Source organism: Neolamprologus multifasciatus, chromosome 6, assembly GCF_963576455.1.
Source record: "Neolamprologus multifasciatus chromosome 6, fNeoMul1.2, whole genome shotgun sequence".
In the NCBI taxonomy this organism is placed as follows: domain Eukaryota; kingdom Metazoa; phylum Chordata; class Actinopteri; order Cichliformes; family Cichlidae; genus Neolamprologus; species Neolamprologus multifasciatus.
Genome location: NC_140444.1, coordinates 13,091,703 through 13,111,719, shown reverse-complemented (window position 1 = coordinate 13,111,719; position 20,017 = coordinate 13,091,703). Strand labels below are relative to the sequence as shown.

Genomic DNA, 20,017 nt, shown 5'->3' with positions numbered 1-20,017 from the left:
CTTGCCCATTATAGCAGGACTGAACCTTTTACAAAGGCATGTCTCTTTGGTAAAAACTAAACCTGCTGCTGCAGTCTAGACCAGTCAGCCACTGAAAATATTTGGCACAGAATCAAATTAAAAATAGATCACAGAAGGCCCTGGCCAGTTTTTTATGTTATTATGTTATTTTATGTTATTATTTATGTTATTACAATTCATTGTTTTCTGTTCTTCTAATATACAATTCCTGCTTTTTTTGAAAAACTAATTATTTTTGTTATATATTATGGTTGTGGAACATGGAAAACACAGAAGGATCTATTTTTAATTATTTTTCATTTTGGTTTTGTTCACAATAGATACTTTGTGGCATTTTAAAACTGGATGTGATGACTGGGGCGTACGTGTAACCAAAGAATAAACCAAAGTACTGTGTCCTCTCATGGTAGCGACTTTCAAATGTCACAATGTAGCCAAATCCGAAAAGCAACAATTTGATCATCTGTTTTCTTCTAAAATGAATCAATTCACGAGATCAGTATTATGTTTTGTTTTCTTTCTTCTTCTTTTTTTATAAGACCAATAATAGTAAAACTAAAACCTAAACCATAATGACAGAATTACCAGGTCACAGACCAAATAAGGTATAGGGAAATAACTTTTACTATATCTTCCAAAGGAGCTGTTGGCAAGTCTATATTGGTTCAGTTCTCAGACCTAGAAGACCAGTGTTTTAAAAGCAAGACTTGACTTTGGGTTGTTGGTGGTGATGCCAGAATTCAGGTTGCTGCAGACATGAAACATCATTTGCAGTCTGACAGGTGACATAAATGGTATTTTGAGGCAGAAACTTCTCATCCAAAGTCTTCCATTTGATGTTAATGCAGCATATAGATATTCATCTCCTGTAGGTCGTCCGGGCACTTGCAGTATCGATATACACAGACTTTCCATTTCTGACACTTCAAGGGCTTGAAATTCCTGACAGATCACCTCCTCCTGTGAAAACTCCCCCTAAAGCTCCCTTCCTCACTAAGAAAAGCATGTTAATGCTTATGTGTGTCTGAATAAGTATCCGTGTGCCTGTCTTGCAGTCAGTAGAATCAGCCAGTTTTCAAACTATACAGCTAGAGAACCCACTGCAACCAGCCTAGTCAGGCTGTTTACAGTGGTCAGTGGTCAGGTTCGGTCAGACATGTACTTTTTGCCCTCTGTTACACACACTTGTACAGTTAAACTGCAGGTACAGCTTAGAGCACAGGTGTCAAACTCCATGCTTCCATGCTTGATCCAACACAGCTGAATTAATTGGCTAAATGACCTCCTCAACATAGTTTGAAGTTCTCCAGAGGCCTGGTAATGAACTATTTATACCATTTGATTCAGGTGTGTCGTCCCAGGGTGAGATCTAAAACCTGCAGGACACCAGCCCTCGAGGCCTAAAGTTCGACACCCCTGGCTTATTGCTTCGAATCCTTAAACACAGTTCTAGCAGTAACCACATAACAAAAAAAAACCCACAGATATGATCACATTTTGAAGTTCTCACAGACTGACTAATAACATAAGAGGGGACGGAGTGAATCTTCTTGAGGAGCTTCTTCTGTCTAGCAGCACAACCGTTTGGTCTCATCCTGCTGCTGCTTCTGTGTTGACTCATCACCAGAATTAACTCAAAACACACAAATACAAAAACAAACACTCATCCTCTCTATCCTCATTTTCTTTTCACTCTCTTCATACGGCTTCTCAGCAGTTCTTAAAGTAAGGCGGTTATTTCCACTCACCAGAAACTTGCCAAATCTGAAGCAGAAAAGTTCCACTTGAGCAACCTCCTTATTAGTATTCATCACTAAAACTCACCAGAGGAACAGCTTGCTTTAGCTTGTACAAGAGGTACAAGCTCATCATGGTTAGTGGTATGGAAAGGTAAAATGGCCACAAATGTTTGGAGTAGTGCATTAATATCCAGACACAGGTACACTGACACCTCATTATATACTGGATTATTAAATCTGCACAGAAGAAAAACAAAAACTAAGCTCCAAACATTTAAAAATGAATGGATAGCAAGACTGGGATAAATAATCAAAGTCATATATTAGCTCTAGGTGAAAAAAAATGTGTTGTGATGTTAAAACAAATATTATTTATTCAGGTAGCGCTCATATTATGTAACTAGTCATATTTTAAATGAGAAATACCGTACAAAACACACAGCCCTTCTTCTACCTTTAGCTTGCAACCTCCTGAAGCCTCATCTTTTGATTGAGAAGATCTGAGTACATTTGTTGGCCTTGGGCTTTTCGTCTCCGTTTTATTGCCCTCTTTCTTTCATCCCTCCATCCCCTCTCATCCGCTGTGTTGCTGTCAGCTCGTTAATGTGAGTGAGAACCTGTCATCTCTGTCTTCTCAATGGCCAACCATAAAGATGATGAGTGAACTTGGAGTTTTGAAGCCATACCCTTTCACCCACCTAAGTGATCATGTTCCAACATTACAGGCTGTGGAGTGGTGTCTAAACAGCATCGTGGAAGCAGTTGTGCAGCATGAAAGAATATTTCCTATTGCATTGTGAGTGGTTGAGTTAAGTTGAGAATGTGTACATTACTTATATAAAATAGCACCTTATAATCAGTACAGAGAAAGTGGTCGTAGTTGGTTGATTGCAAAAAAAGAAGAGCTTATTCTTACATTGTTATACATTGTATAGAACCAAATCCTTTAATTACCCTGTAGTGGTGGTAGTGTGGGACCCATAGAATTGTAAGGCATGTTAATACACATTAATGGACATCCCACCTCCCAGTTATTATTTTTATTGTCTGGGCTTATTACTGCTATTATTATCTTGGCCATTTGCAGTCTGACAGACAGTAAACTAATTTTAATTATTGCCTGCATGAGTGAAGCTCACACAGGCACTTGGGGCAGCTTAGGCTTTCTTTGAGTGGGATGTGCAGGAAGGAGAGGAGGGGTCTGCAGAATGCACCCACGTTATACTAATGTGGTTGTGTTTTTGTATTTCCAATTAGCAAAAATGGAGAGAATTTCTATAAACACAGGGACACAGATGAATAATGAATACGTTAGACCAATGCACTACATTGAATGTAAAGAACACATTCATGTTGGACATTTGCGAAAAAAAATAATGTAGTGTAATTTGTTAATGCATATTTGTTAATATGTGTTGCATATTCTCCAAGTCGTGTAAGTGGACATAGTATTGCCTGTGGGAGTTTGATAAGATGTAGTACAGAGGACGTAGGAGCTTCTTTCCTCTGTGTAGTACAGAGGAGTATACTGTAGTATAGAGGACATTTTATGATTCATACAACTTTCAAAATGTTTATGAAGTGTGTGTCATTTTGTACGCAGCCTGCAGAGTGCAGCCAAGTTGCACACTGCAGGCACCTGAACAAAAGGAAACAAGTAAAAGTTATTCGAAACTCACGTAAGCTGGGAAGTGTGTTTTTTGTTGAAGTGTACAACAATTAAAATGTACAACTTTCTCTGAAATATTATGCAACGCTCTTAAATGTCTGTGACCTAAATTTTAAACACAAATAAAAGACTGCATCTATAATATTGACATCTACATTAACTGGTCAGCTCAATTATTGTTCACAGCACATTTTCCATTTAATTTACCTGTGCATCTGTCTATTGGAAAAGCTGGCATTCATTACAACTTATGTGGGTGTACATTTAGGTTCTGGTTATTGACTTTTCATTTTCCTACATGTGTTGTGCTGTTTGATGCAAAGGTACTGATAGCGCTCATTACCAATGTGGCTGCATTTGTCTGTAGCTCTCTCTCGCTCTCTCTATATATATTACAGCTTATATTCTTGCTGCTCTTGCTCTTGCTAATATTCTTATTCAGTCACAGTTAGTCTTGGGTGAAGAAAAATCTTTGATCTAGAAAGAGCACATTAAAAACTGTTCTGCAGGTGAAAAGTTGCTTACATGTCTGTTTTTTTAATAAAAAACTTTCAATATCAAATTTCTTTCTTTCCACCTCCCTTTACATCCTTTAATTCACACACACGCCTCTTTCTTTTGCCGTTCTCCTTACTTTTTCTTGTGTTATTTTTACCTTTCACGTTTTGGACATGCATGGACCTCCATCTCATATTAAACCAATGATTTCCCAACTGACCTTCATCTAAACTCAGACTTGCATTTATCACTTCATTATCTTTACCTTCTTATACTAATTATGTTCCCTTTTATCTTAGCAGAATCACTCTGGCATTTGGCTGAAGTAGCTCAAAAAGTGGCTTATCAAAGCAGTAAAATTAGAGGGCTAAAAGGCAAAGGCCATACAGAATATTAATGATAATTAACAACTTGTAGTAAAATTAGTGGGAATTTTGTTATAGAAAGTAAGAGTTATTGCACTTAGCTCTGCATTATTGGCCTTACAAATTATATAGCTGTTAAACTTAAAAAAAATAAGCTTTCATTCTTTTTCAGTAACATGGTGTTTCCATGGTAGTTAAACAGTTGAATGCCAGCTAAAATTGGTTTCTGATTAGTGTGCGGAATGAGAACTTGCAAAGCCTTGCATAAAATTCAATTGTTCCATTACACACAGTCTAATTATGAATCTACATCTTTTCAAATCCCCCTCTGAGAAACAAATGACGTACATAACAATCATATTAAGCAGGGATCATATTATCGGCTAAAGAGAGATCTTCCTGGCTTGGCTCGATGAGAAATACAAAGATACCAAATAGTCTGTTTCTACATATGACTTTCCCCTCACCCAACCAGCAAAGTTCAGACAGCACGTCTTCCTCATTTTGCTGCAGCTCGAAGATCAAATCAATGGCTATAATGAGGCAATTAAAAATACATAGAGCAGCACATTAACAAACTGTAATACACTTAAGGGACCATCAAAGACTCAATAAAGGCATGGATTTACTGGCATTGTTGTCATTTATCCTTTTGATTGCACTTTAATTGCACAAAGTGTAATTGTCTGCATACAGTTTGGGTTTCAATATGGCAAATATTGTTTTCGTAACTTGCTCATATGTGTAGGCATGCCCCGAGGAATAGATTTAATGGACCATACGAAGTCATTCTTCTGCACCACTGAATTATGGCCTTCAAGCTGTTGGTGGTTGGACACAATAATAAAATAACAGCTATGTTGTATTATAAAGATCAGCGTTCTCTCCTTGCTTCCAGCACTGCAGGATTTAATAATATTTTCCAATTTCAATAAAGACATCTTGAATAGCTTATGATTTTTTTTATTATAATAAGTTAGTGACAATTTTGGGATTTAATAAAGCCAATTAGTAATCAAAACAACTGCAGCAGTCAAGACCCACATAAATATTTGCGCTAAATGAAAAAACTTATAATGCCTGTCATGTTTTCAGTTTTATTTAGGAGTGGTGATTATTACAATATAGATTGTATCCATGGCTAAATGATATACTTTGTGGGTTTGTTTACTCGGGTATGGTAGACATTTCAAAAAAATAACAGAAAAATAAAAAGATTTCTACAAAACCCAGACTCGCATCTGACTAACTGCCCGACGGGCATATAGTCACAACTCTAAGACTCTTAGAAAAAGAGAGAGAGAAAATTTGTCACATGTAATAGCGTATAGTGTTGTTTTATTGGGATGCATTATATTATATGGCACACATTTTTTTATTTTGTCCATGTTTTGTAGCTTCAACATTATGGGTACTGGAGAATATTTTCCCTGGTAAACTATGCCTTGAAGAGAACATTATAAAAGCTACAAGATTATTTTATTGTTTATGCAGTGGATGGAGCTATAAACAATAGACATTTGTTATTTGTGGACAATAAAATATCCACAAAAAGCTGCTTGGTGGCATGAACCAGATGAAAAAGTGTCTCTTTGGGAAATAATTAAAACTTTATATGTGTTATATTTTATAAGCTATATAATATTTCTTTATTCACTTTTTCTTAGCACACCATTTTCCATCTGTATAAAATCATTTCTAAGAGAGGTGGTGTTTAGGAACTATGACATTAATATGTGTTTAATAAGTAAATATGCCATCATCTTGCTTAAAATTAATTGTTCTAATTTTAGCTGGTGTGTGAAATATAATATCAATAAAACTTTTAGTTTGCAAAAAAACAAAAAAAAACAAATCAAGGGCCCACACTTCATTGTAAAATGTTAGCTCTGTTTACATTGGATTAGCCGTCAGTTTGAAATTCTTTACACTAGCTGTTTCAATGTGAATCTGTCTGTGACCATGAGAGTCATATATCAACTTCACATTCATGCTACATTTACCTTGATATGTGTTTGATGCCTAAGTCATGAACATATACTTATAGATATATATTGATTATAAGTCTTCAAAAGTAGGCTGTGTGAAGACATGCACTGCTCAGTGTGATGGTTTTACGGTAAACATCACATTTTTTAAAGAGAGTAGCACCCAACCAAGACAAGGAAAAGAGTAAAATCATGGCATTTTTTTTTAAAATACAAGAACTGATTACATCACATTTACCTTAAACATAAATCCTCAGTTGATCTTTTGCTGAATATAAAGTGTAGAGGAATATATACTCTATATATTTTGTTTACTGAATAATAAGTTCTGTTTTCACGCATAGCCTGCCCCAAGCTACTAACATCACTAATTGTGTTAAGCCTGGCAGTAGCTGTTTGGTTGTGTTTGAAGCTTTAAATTACAAAGAAATATGTATAGCTGTGTGGCACAACCTTTGCATGTCTTTTCATCAGCACTTCTACCACTTCATCTTCCCTCCATCCCACAGCCTTGACACCAGAGATCGTGTTGATTAATGTAGATAACAAATGGCACTCATTTATCTCTCCCTCTGTCGCTTTCTCTCCTCTCTTACTATATTAATGACTATAATCAACTCTAAATAAATAATTTGTGTCCCTCCGTGCATGAATCTCATCCTCCCACCTGTAGCAAATTCAGAAGTTGAATTAAAAACTGCTTTGCAGTGCAGTTCCTCCCATTCTCCCTAGTACCCTCTGTATGTTTTCTTTCCAGATTTAACAGTGTCTGTTTGTTACAAAACATCGAAAAAATACCTCAAAGAGATTTAAGCTGAGCTGTGGCGCACCAGAGGGCCTGTCTTTGTCTTTGGTAGAAACACTTCAAATGATATGGTGACCCTCTTGTTTCCTGCTGTTGCATCATGGTCATGTTGCACGCTGTTTACTTTCAAAGGGCCAAAATAATGCAGCTGCTTTCTATTTCCCCCCTGCTCTGCCACTTTTATTCTTTCACTCCACAAACACTGTCACATATTACTTTGTATATCTCAAAATTATTGTGGTTGACTTTCAAGTCAAAAGAAACATTTTTATTTTAACTTATTTCTTTATTTTTGTGTATGCTAACCAAAGCCTGCTTATGCATTAAAATTTGCAACACTACCCTAATGTGAAAGTAGGTATTAGGAAACGATCATTTTTGCAGTCTAACTTGAGGTAATAAAGGAAAGACACATGGATAGTGTCCATGGAAGTTGCTCTCCGATGCGTCCATCGGAGTGTGAATGTCGTTAGAAAAGCACTCAGTTTAGAGTCTTGCAAGAACAGGTGTGAATGTGGCATGTTGTATACAGTGCTTTCAGTACTCCGGGAGAGTAGTCCATTTACATTCCTCATTCCTTATGATGTTTCTTACATATAACAAACATCAGATGGGAAGAACAACAGGCCTTCCACAAAAGACAAAATGAATCACATTTCTTTAGGAATGGAGCCCACTAATCACTACTAAACTACTGGCATAATACATACTGAAACACACAAGGACTGCAAAACAAAACCTAATAGTGCTCTAGTCAGTATGTTGCTAGTGACAGAGAACAAGCAAGCAAGGTACATTTTGTCTTCTCACTAGCTGCTATATTGGGTTTCAAGTAATTTGCAGGTAGGCTTATGTTATCTAACATATATGGCCAAAAGTATTCGGCTGGGAGGGACATCCCATTCTTAATCCAAAAGGCTTAATATGCTGTCAGCCCACCCTTTGAATCTGTGACAACTTCAACTCTTGTGGAAGGCCACAAGGTTTAGGAATGTGTTTATGGGAAGCTTTGACCATTCTTTCAGAAGTGCATTTGTGCAGGCAGACCCGGGGGAGAAGGCCCGTCTCGAAGTTACTGCTCTAATTCATCTTAAAGGTGTTTTGTCGGGTTGAGTTCACACCAGACTTGCTTATCCATGTCTTCATGGACTGTACTTTGTGCACTGGGGGGCAGTCATGTTGGAACAGGATGGGGCTATCCTGACTGTGGAATATTTAGTATCAAGGAAATTTCACGACTGTATTTGTTGCACAGGTAGCATCCTATCACGGCACTATGTTGGAAACCAATGAGACCCCGAGAGTGACCCATTATTTGGCAAATGCAAGCAGACTGCATGCCTAGGAGGTTTATCTTATACACCTGTAACTTGAACACCTTAAATCAATGTTTTGGGTAGGGGACTAAATACTTTTAGCAATATAGTGTATGTCTTCTCAGACTAGCCGACATTCAGCACTGGGGTCTAGAGAAATCCAAACCTAGCCAATCAGTGCTTAAATTTTATACTAAAAGGTGAATTATTTTATCACCCTGAGCCTCAGATAAACTAAAAAGAGATTACATTAACCACATAACAATAGCAAACAAGAACCCTACTTCTACAAGACCCAACCCTCAGTCACTGAAACTCTAGATTGAGCTGTTGGACAGCATGTTGATTACAGGAGCAATTTATGAGCCCCACAAAAACTCAAAACCAAAGCTCTAAAGTAAATACTATATTATAATATTGAACGAAAGCTACTGTCTCCTATAAAACATGATAAAGTTGTTGGCTTGCCCAATTCATCGTAACTCGCAAGCAAAAAAACACATTTTTATAACCTTTTCCTAACCTTGGTTTTCTGAAAGGCTGGAGGCTTTGTGAGGATCCTTGAACATGAGAATTTGACTTTTTCCTGTCATTCTTCTTCAAGATCATGCAACATATGATATACTACAATTTTTTTGTGTGTGTGTTTGTTGTTTGATGTGTGGACATACTGCAAATTAATTTCCCATTGGGGACAATAAAGACCATTGGAACTATTTGACCACTGAAACTATTCAGCCTATTGATATCTATATTCTTTGAAGCATTGGATAAGCAGAAGAAGATGGATGGAAGATTCAGGATCAATTTTGCAATTCAGAACATACACAACACAAGCATCCAACAGAAAAAATTGATGTTACTTAGAAATATTATATAAAATAAACAAGAATGAATATCTGATAAGAACTTAAATTTATGTTATTTGTTGGGACTAGTAGAACAGCAGAGACTGGCTTTAGAGTTGTGATGCAGATTTTTTTTAAATCATCAATTATTATTATTAGTAAGATTATTTTGTCATCTTCATACATCGGACATATATTCTGTATAAAATATATCATAATATATAATAGGAAAAAATGATTAATGTAATAAAATGACTATGTAGACAATGATTCATTAATGACCAATATTGAGTTAAGTTAAAAACAAAACAACTAAAAAGTAAACATACTTTAAAGTGTGTGAATAATAGTGCTTACACATTATGACTCATATACTTCACACGGACATGGGCATGTGTTCAGGTAGAATTTCTTCCATCTAAAAAGATTGAATGCATATTTAATCTTGTGATGTATTTTTGATAGGCGTGTGATGCAATCCTGAAGCATGCCATGGAACGGTTCTTCTGCATTCAGCATGAAGAGCTGCTTTCAAAACATAGTGCTGCTGTGCCTGGTATCAGTGTTTTTTTTTTCATCAAGAACAGCCTACAGAGCACTTTCACAGACACATTCAGTTTTCTCAAGATTCTCCTCACCACACTCCTGACAATAACTGAATCCAAGAGGTACTTTTCTGCTTTTGAAAAGGATCAAGCCTTTCCTGAGAAACACCATGACACAGGATCGTCTTAATGCTCTGGCTGTGCTCCCCATGGAGTAAAACTCGTCAGAAACATGCCTGACTTTAATAAGAAGGTCATCTAAAGCTTTGCCACTGAAAAGGCAAGAAGAGCAATGTTTCTGTACTTGCAGTCAAAAGAAAAAACGTTTTCTGTATGTTTCAAATCAAATCAAATCACTTTTATTGCCACATCACATGTGCAGGTACACTGGTACAGTACATGCGAGTTAAAATTCTTGTGTGCGAGCTTCACAAGCAACAGAGTTGTGCAAAAATACAATAACGTAAAACAATCAAAATGACGATTTGTCACCTAGCGTAAAATGTTACGCTTTGGGAGTGAGAACGTGTTGTACTGGATGTGTATACTAAATATGTTTTTCTATGTGTGTGTGTGTGTGTGTGTGTGTGTATACATATTTTACAAATTAAATAGAGTAAACAATAAAATAAAATATATAAAAATATACAGAGATTGGTAGTTGAGACATGTGCAAAACAGTGGCATTAATGTACAGTATGTAGTGTATAATGTTGAAGTTCCAGTAGTAAGGGTGAGGTGTCTATGACGTGTTCAGCAGTCTGATGGCCTGATGGAAAAAGCTGTCTCTCAGTCTGCTGGTACAGGACCGGATGCTGCAGAACCTCCTTCCTGATGGAAGTAGTCTGAACAGTTTATGGCTGGGGTGACTGGAGTCCTTGATGATCCTCCCCACTTTCCTCAGGCACTGCTTCCTGTAGATGTCTTGGAGGGAGGGAAGCTCACCTCCAATTACCCGTTCAGAGCACCGCACTACTCTCTGGAGAGCTTTGCGGTTGTAAGCGGTGCTGTTGCCGTACCAGGTGGTGATGCATCCAGTGAGGATGCTCTCAATGGCACAGCGATAGAAGGTCCTGAGGATGTGGGGGTTCATGCCAAATCTTTTCAGTCTCCTGAGAAAGAAGAGGCTCTGCTGCGCCTTCTTCACTGTTTTGTTTATGTGTACTGACCACGTAAGATCCTCCGCCAGATGTACACCAAGGAAGCGGAAGCTGCTCACTCTCTCCACAGCAGCGCCGTTGATGGTGATGGGGGTGTGTACTTCTCTGCGCCTCCAGAAGTCCACTATCAACTCCTTTGTCTTTGCGACATTGAGGGTGAGATGGTTGTCTTGACACCAGTGGGTCAGGGCGCTGACCTCCTCCCTGTAAGCCGTCTCATCACCGTTGGTGATAAGACCCACCACTGTAATGTCATCTGCAAACTTCACAATGATGTTGGAGTTGTTAGTGGCTGTGCAGTCATAGGTGTAGAGTGAGTACAGGAGAGGGCTCAGTACACACCCTTTTGGAGCACCAGTGTTCAGTGTGATGGGGGATGAGGTGATGCTGCCCAGTCTGACCACTTGGCGTCTGTCAGACAGGAAGCTGTTTTATCCCCAGATTGTTTTTTTGTGCACAGTTGTCACCAATTTAATGAAAATAACATATTTAAATTATGAAACAGGAAAAACCTAAAAGAAAAAATCCTGATAGCTTATATGTTCATTCATATTTGCTCTATGGATAGTTAATATTTAAAAACAAAAAATGGTCATTAGCAAGCATGAAAGATCAGTTAATATTTTTAAATTGCTCATTAATCAAATATTTATTCATTTATTTATATATTATTTTCTATACTTTAATTAGATTAGAAGCATTTTTTTTAAATATTTCAAAGAAAATATGTAGTGTGTGTCTCTGAAATATTTACTTCTTGCAATAAATCATATTGTGAAATTTGTTCAAATGACTGGTTGCCAACATTACTAGTGGCCATATTGTAGCCATCATGCGTAGCTAAATATAGCCCTTAAGCAGTAAGTATTTGGCTACTTTGTCACAGGCAAGTCAATTTTCTTTCCGTTTTACTGATACTCAAGTAGACGTGACATGCAAGCGCGTAACGCATGGGTAATAATAATAATCCACAACAGTGTCATGTGTGTCTTAGGACTTTTTTGGCAAATCCTAGCTCATATGCGCATAACTTCACTTAACAATTGCAGATGTCACTCATAGCAGCAAAATTGTCAGATAAAAGTAAGGTCAACTGTCATTCTGTATATTATGGGAATAAAAAGTAGCTGTATACTAGCATTTTGAAGTGTCATTCACTGAAAGAGAAACTGTTGATAAAGCCTGTTCAATGTGATTCACAGCTGAAGAGCAGTAACATTGAAGCTGATAGGACTTAAATGACAAAAAATGGCAACAAAGACACTATGAAGGTTCTAGAGTATGGTTCATCAAGTGATCGCTAGTGTATAAAATGGGTCCCAGAGAGAAGCATGACAAGTACCAGCATTTATAAATGGCTTTAATGCAACAAGTACTTTAGTAGTGCAAGATGTTTTTCAGTAACTCGGTAAGATGCAGTAATATTGAAGATTTTCTTTTCAAGAGCTTTTATTTGTTATTGCTATCATTAAAAAGTTAAAGCCTATGTTTTTAGTTAACAGATGGCAAGAAGTGATGAGTAGAAACATATTTTCTTGGTGGGAGCAATGTAGTTTCACCTGCAAGTATGGAGCTAAATGCACCCTATCACTTAATCAGTATGAAACAATCAATCAACCAGTCCTTCCCACATCCCGTTCGAAAACAAAGAAACATTTGGCTCAAGATTTGACTAAATATTTTAAGACATGGATTGTGTGTTGCTTAATGCAGAATGCAAAATTACCCCATAGGAGCAGTTCCCTTCGCAATACTCACAAAAGGACCCACTGGGCTTTTGAATATTCATTAAATTTGACATTCCAGACAGGAGGGGAGCTGACAAGCATATCAGCCTGACTCACTCAACAGAATGCTCATCTTAATCCACTGATAAGTTGTACCATGTCTGAATAACTAATTAGAACAGTTAATGAGTGAAATTCTGTCAAACTTATTTGCCTGACATACAGTGTAGCCGGAAACTATTCACAAAGCTTCACTTGTTCCACATTTTATCATGTTACAGCCTGATTCCAAAATGGATGAAATTCATTTTTCACCTCAAAATTCTGCACGCAATACCCCATAATAAAAAAGTGCTTAAGGTTCTTGCAAATGTATAAAAAATGTTTATATTTTTAATACATTAAAAGATTAATAAGTATTCACAGTCAGTTTTTGCTCTTTGTTGAAGCACCTTTGGCAGGAATTACAGCTTAAAGTCTTTTTGAGTCTGATGCTACAATATTTGCATAGCTGTTTTTCCCATTCTTTGTTGCAGAACATATCAAGCTCCATCAGGTTGGATAGGGGACGCTGATACACAGTCATTTTCAGATGTTTCCAGAGTTGCTCAATCAGGTTTAAGTCTGGGCTTCTGCTGGGCCCTCAAGGGCATTCACAGAGTCTTCTCAAAGAAACTCTTTTGTTATCTTTGCTCTGTGCTCAGGGTCATTGTCCTGTTGGAAGACGAACCTTCACCCCAGTCTGAGGACCAGAGTACTCGGGAACAGGCTATCATCAGTGTTCTCTCTGTATATTGCTGCATTCATCTTTCCCTCGACCCTGACTAGTCTCCTAGTTCCTGCTGTTGAAAACCATCCTCACAGCATGATGCTGCCACCACCATTCTGCACACTAGGAAATTATAATGGCCAGGTGATGAGCTGTGCCTGGTTTCATCCAGACATAACACTTGGCATTCAGGCCAAAGAGTCCAGTCTTTAATCAGATCAGAGAATTTTATTCATGGTTTGAGAGTTTTTCAGGTGTCGAATTCTAGGTGGGCTCTCATATGCCTTTACTGAGGACTGGGTTCTGTCTGGCCACTGATTGATGAGGCCTGATTGCTGGAGTGCTGCAGAAATGGTTCTCCTCTGTCCACAGAGCAAGCGCTGGAGGTCTGTCAGAGTAACCAATAACCATTGGGTACTTGGTCACTTCTCTGACTATGGGCCCCAGTTCTAGGATGAGTTCTAGTGGCTCCAAACTTTTTCCATTTACTGACCACTAGGTCTTTCTGACCTTGAATGCTGTAGACATTTTTCTGGATCCTTCTCACAATATGTGCCTCACTATGGTCCTGTATCAGAGTTCTACAGACAATTCCTCGGACTTTATGACTTGATTTGTGCTCTGACATGCCCATAGTTGACACATGTCAACTATGTGACCTTGTGACCAAATCATGTCGAATCACATTAAATTAATTTTCCTCAGGTGGACTCCAATGAAGTTGTGGAAGCATCTGACAGAAGATCAGTGGAAATAGCATGCATTTGAGCTCAGTTTTGAGTGGCATGGCAACAGCTACTCATCTACGTGTTGTGCTTTTGTTTTTCAATTTTAATAATTTTGCAAGAATTTCAAGCAAACCTTTTTCACTTTGTTAGGTTGTAACATGACAAAATATGATAAAGGAAAACACTGTGAATGCTTTTCATATACATTTCTATTCATTGCTATAGATAGAAGAATAATTTGACATGTTCTTTGGTGTCTACAACTAAACTTTTGTGTCACATGTAATAGATATAGCGGTGGTTTTTATTTTTTTTTTGTTTTTCTGTTTTTTTCCTTAGGATGCATGTTAATAAATAATTAGATATGCACAAAGACATTTAATGGTTGAATTTCAATTAAATAAAGGAGGTGTGTGGGAGGTACAACAATAATGCCCCTGTCTTGTACCTTATGTTACTGGAAAAATCTTTCTGGGCCAAGTAGCGTGGCCTCAGTTTTAGTAGATCTTCCCGCTAATGCCTGAAAATGCCTGAAATTCCACTAACCTTTTAGTCTAGCCTGTGTAGCTGTAGAACAGGACCTGCCTGAAGCTCCTAGGCTGTACTCCGATTCGTAAAAGGTGAAAAGTGATCTAGCCATTAGCTAGAACCAGCCAGGCATTGAAAGTGAGCAGAGAAATATCAAAACCAAAGCCCACATTTAAGCAGTAAAAAGACATTTGAGTATGAGTTATATAACTTTGTCTCATATAACCTTATTTTTACTCACAGAATCTTGACCTTAGGAAAACTGTAGAGATTTAACCATTGTCACCTTTCTCTATAAAGCCATAGGACAAAAACAATCTAATTTTAGATGGATTTCTTGGCTGAAAATGTCATTGGTATTTACATAGTCACAAAGTCAAATCAGTATGGCCTGGACTATAGGAAGAAAGCTGCTTATCTGACTCAAGTCATTCTACATTGTGAATAATATCAGTGAAGGACTGTAAAGTAAAGAAAGGTGTGGAGGAAGGATGGCATGATGAAAAAGTACATTAAAAGAGATTTTAATTAAACATTCATCTTAACCTGCTTGGGAAAATTAACCATGCATGCAGTGTTTGCTTGGCTACGCCATACTCTTCTTTGTACCTATGCCTCAGGCCTTTTACAGTTTCTTCTTGCGCCATATCACTTCATTGCTAGAAGCTCTAATTTAAAGGCTTGAATTAAAAATCCAGGAGAGCAAATCCATATAACTTTATTATGGCCTCAATGCTATTATGTGCAGTAGTAAAAAAGTTACACAGGCACCTCTTTAATGTGCCCCATTCATTAATAACTGAATACAAATTGGGAACTCAAAATTTTACTACGTGGAACATTTATTAAAGGTTTTTTTTTTTTAAACACCAATCAGGACTTCAAAGACAGAACACTGAACTGACAGTTATAGTGAAAAAAAAAATGGAAATATCTATGTGACAATAAGAATGAGCTATAGTGCAGCGGAGTCATATTCCTGGTAGGTAATTCCTGGTTGGGTTAAGAGATGTTGACTGCAAAGGTCATAGCATATGATTCACATCAGTTTCAGACTTAAACCATCTAGTAGCCTCTGGCGCCTTAAGGTTTTTTTTTTTTATGTCTGTGGGAGTAGGTTGACCAAAATCATAATAACATAAATAATAGAATAACAGAACTATCTTAATTATCCCCTTGCTATTCCTTCCTGTCTCCTATTTGCTGCTGTATAGGTAACACACAGCAGTCTGTGGCGTAATCATTCACCATGCTTCTTAACATTAATGTCTTTCCACAAGTCAGATATGACTCAGGAGCACACTCATCACACACGCGCTGCTGCTTTTTTCCCCATTATTTCATCTGTAGCACCTCTTTTCATCAGTGAGGTATTCTTAAAGCATTATTATTGCTGAAGGATCCTGCTGAGGGAGGCACTTGTGACAACAGAGGAGATCCTGTCAGGAAGTGATTATTTAAATCAGTGCATCAATTAATATGTCTGCCTAACGAGGAGTCGTGCTGTTATTGGTGACAGCAGAATTACTTTAGTGTTATCAGTGGGAGAGACATTTGCAGGAGCAAATTAATTGTTCAAATGCACTTCATTTACACAGATTTAACATTTTCTAACTGGGGATCACTAACAAGATGAACAAATATCAGCTAGTTATAAAAGTACTCCCTAGGTTGTTTGTAACTAAATATTTCTTCACTTGATAATTCTGTTTGTTACCCAAAGGCTTGGAGACATGTTTGAAAAAACAAGCACAACATGAAAGGAACCTAAAATAACACCATTGGGTAATAGCCTAGCAGGTTAATGCAAAAAGCTTGTGTCATTTCAAAGTGTTTAGAAATTATTAGAAATTAAGGAGATGCATACTGTGCTTTTTTTATGCTTTTTATGTTAGTCCTAACAGCCACTAACAATGCATTTTAAAAGTAACTACATTTCTTTCATTTCACAGTCTAGTGTTATCGACTGTCACATCTATTAAAGCCATAATCACTATATTTTGCAGCAGAAAAAAGTTACCCTGAACACACAATACATCTGCCATATTATTTAGCTACACCACATCACTTTTCATTTGCATAAAATACATCAACTCAGGAGAGGTGTTTCTGCAAGCTATAGCTGCCAATCTCTGTCAGTCCTCTAAGCGATCATTTGAATTGAATAACCTCTGGTTACTTTGTCTCATCATGTTGTTGCCTCGGAGCTTTAAGTTGACTATACATATTTTTTTCCTTTTCCTATTAGTTTTGAAGTGAGCATTAATGTCATTGGGTGCATTTATTGTTTCACTTAAACACAACTCTTCCGGCAAACTCTGCAATCCTGTCATCTCAACACTGTCCGAAAATGTTTCGTACTTTGATGCAGTCATATATATACACAGCAGTTTATCACAACCACAGTTTTCATGCAAAGTCCAATTTCCTGAATTTCCTCTTCCATGCAAACTGCCTTTTAAAGATCTTGAATGAAACTGTAACACTGGCTATTTGTCAATTGCTGTTTTCACCTGTAAATAGACTTTATGTAACTTCAATTATACCTCTGTATTGTCTTTGCTGGTGCCACTGCACTACTAAAGTCTGTCAGGAGCATCAGCAGGTTCCGTTTATTTCCTTTTCACTACGTTTGGCCAAGTTCTCACCATCACTAAACTTTCCCATCTCCTGCAATTTTAGAATCCTTTATTCACCCCTACTGAGAAGACAAGAAGAGCAATTTCTGTGAATAAAACACAAATCTCTGGAAATATGCTGACGTGCGCCCATACTGGAAATCTGCACTACAAGATGTATTATAGAGCAAGAGCTGAAGAGCCAAAGAGAACCATCTAGATGCCTGAGACAGCAACTAGCACAGCACATCTCCAATTTAAACTAGCTTCATTTTCTATTCATCTTTCCGTCTCAAACGTAAACCCTCCTTTTTCTTCCTTTGATTCCTCTCTCAGCATACGTCTCCCACCTCTAACTGCCAACTTCCCTTCTATCTGCTACGTCTTTGCATATATTTGTAACACACTCATACACACCTCACTTTAGCGTGAGCTTTTGACAACACAAATCTCAATTGCTTTTTCACACAGTCACTGGAGGAGTGAGAGGGTTTAAGGAGATAGAGCTGGACAGGATAAAGGCAGTCAGAATGAGACGAGAAATAGAGCTTAATCCCAGATTGATAGGTGCTAATAACGTTTGATTATGACTGACAAGGCACTCTGACTTTCTAATTGACACAAAATAGCCAGGAAGCCTAGACAGTGAAGAAAAGGGATAGAATGAAATGGAGAGAGACCTCTTTATAGATTCAGCAAGGATGGAAAGCCATCCAATCACAGGCCAAATCACAAAATCACCTGAATAATTACCTAGCACTTAATTGTCAACGTTTTACATTTCTATTAAAAAGCCACTACTAAATAAACTTTTTAAGTCTATTTATGCTGTTGTTTCCTCATTATTAGGAATTGTGAAATGTTACCACTAAGGTCCAAGATTAGAAATCATCTTTATCCGGGCAGCATAGTATATGCAGCCCAACTTCTTTGTTACATTACATCAAGTCAGCACATTGATGAGTAAATGCTTTAAAATGATTCAAAGTCTATATAAATGGAAACATGCATGCCACTTCACAGCTGGGTCCTAAAAGGATAAATAAGAGTGGAGAATATGTCCATCTATACAGAAAATCTTGCATGGGTACACACATTTTGGACACTGGTGAAATAGGAGAGGTAGTTATTAAGACGGTAAACTGAAGCTAGACTGAGCAAAGAGTCACGTGTATGTCTCAACTCACATTTCATATAACTTCTATATTGAAGATGAAGAGAAATAAGAAGTGTTTAACTTTAGTCCTGATTTTAGCTATAAGTTTGTTTTTGTGCATGAAATTAGTGAAATGAATCTGACTATGCTCTCAGGTGAATAGTGTCATCATTATTTTGGTACGCTGTACAGTCTTAGACACTGTTAGTGTCTCAGTAAACTACAGAGGGGAGTAAAGTGTTTACAGATTTGAAATGTCACTTCATGGAAATCCTTTCCAAGCCAACCCATGGATTGGGCTGGCAGAGCACTTCAGCCTTGAGAAAACCAAACTCTGTTTAATACCACGGCACCTGAAGAAGAAAGCGGCAAACACACAGGGAAACAGAAAAAAAGGAAGGAGAGGTCACTCTTCAACGACTCACTTGAAACTTTAATGCATAACATACCTACAGCGAAATGGGACACACCGGAGTTTTCTTCTTGTGAGTCTCACAGCACATGTTCACTGTTCCGATCCCCTACCCACACACACACACACACACACACACACAGATGTGCTTAATCAAGGTGAAGGTGAGCTAGTAATACAGGTCTCTGCTGTTAAAACATAGCAGCCTGGATTGGATTAGGCTGTACTCACACTAGTCAGGGTTTCGTTGCACCGTTCCCAAGCATAATGTCCCTCTACCCACTACCCACTAGCCTGCACTGACATTGCATTTAACATTCCAAGCCTGCTGCAGTTTGTCTTATTTTCGCTCCCCAGATTTCACTCCACTGAGTTTTCACCGCCGCTCCTTTCCCAATGTGAAAAGAGAATTGAAATCCTTTCTCTCTTATGCACAAGAAGACCTCTAACCGAGATGTGGCTATTCATATTGTAGAAAAGTGCTGTTGCTCTTCGCAAGACAAAACTTGGATTTTCTGATTTAAAGCTCAAATCACTTTGGCTGCTCAAGCTAAACTAACGGTTCTATTAGATACTTTAGATAAATGCAGAACGATACCAGATGCTAAGGTTTATGTACTTTTATGATTCTGTTTTTCCCACTGTCTCAGGTTCAGAAATGGTGGAGGCTCAGTGTCAGAGGTTTGAGGTGAGGAATGCTGATGGAGAGAGAGTTCTGTTCTCTGCAGATGAAGAAGAGATCACCATCGGTACTGAGAAACTCAAAGTCACAGGTAGGGTTACACAAAAGCATAAAACAGACATTGACATCACTGCACCTTCTCCCCACCTTCTATAACATACTAAATGTAAAGTGTACAATTTGAATTAATACATGTTGCTGAATTCATAAGGGACTTATTTCTTTTCTTTTTTTTTCATGCTTATTTTCAGTAGTGGACAGCAAAATCAAACTTATTCATGTTGAGTAACAAGGTTACAGGAATATACACACATACAGACACAGAATAAGCAGTTGAACAGAGTACTGTTGATGAGTGCAGCCAAACAAGTTACGGGTCAGCAAGCAGAGCAGCTTTAGCAGAGTTGACGAAGAGGCCAGTGGAATACAGTAAAAAAAAAAAA

General features: G+C 37.7%; 1 protein-coding gene across 4 annotated transcripts in view; it reads left to right on the top strand.

Moving 5' to 3' along the window:
• LOC146516596 (zeta-sarcoglycan-like) overlaps positions 1–20,017 on the top strand; it is a 396,328-nt gene that overhangs the window by 276,187 nt on the left and 100,124 nt on the right. For all 4 annotated transcript variants that reach the window (XM_085162626.1, XM_085162627.1, XM_085162625.1 and 1 more), the window contains one exon: positions 19,543–19,665. In XM_085162626.1, coding sequence (XP_085018752.1) covers positions 19,543–19,665 — 123 coding nt within the window. The remainder of the gene's footprint in view (positions 1–19,542; positions 19,666–20,017) is intronic.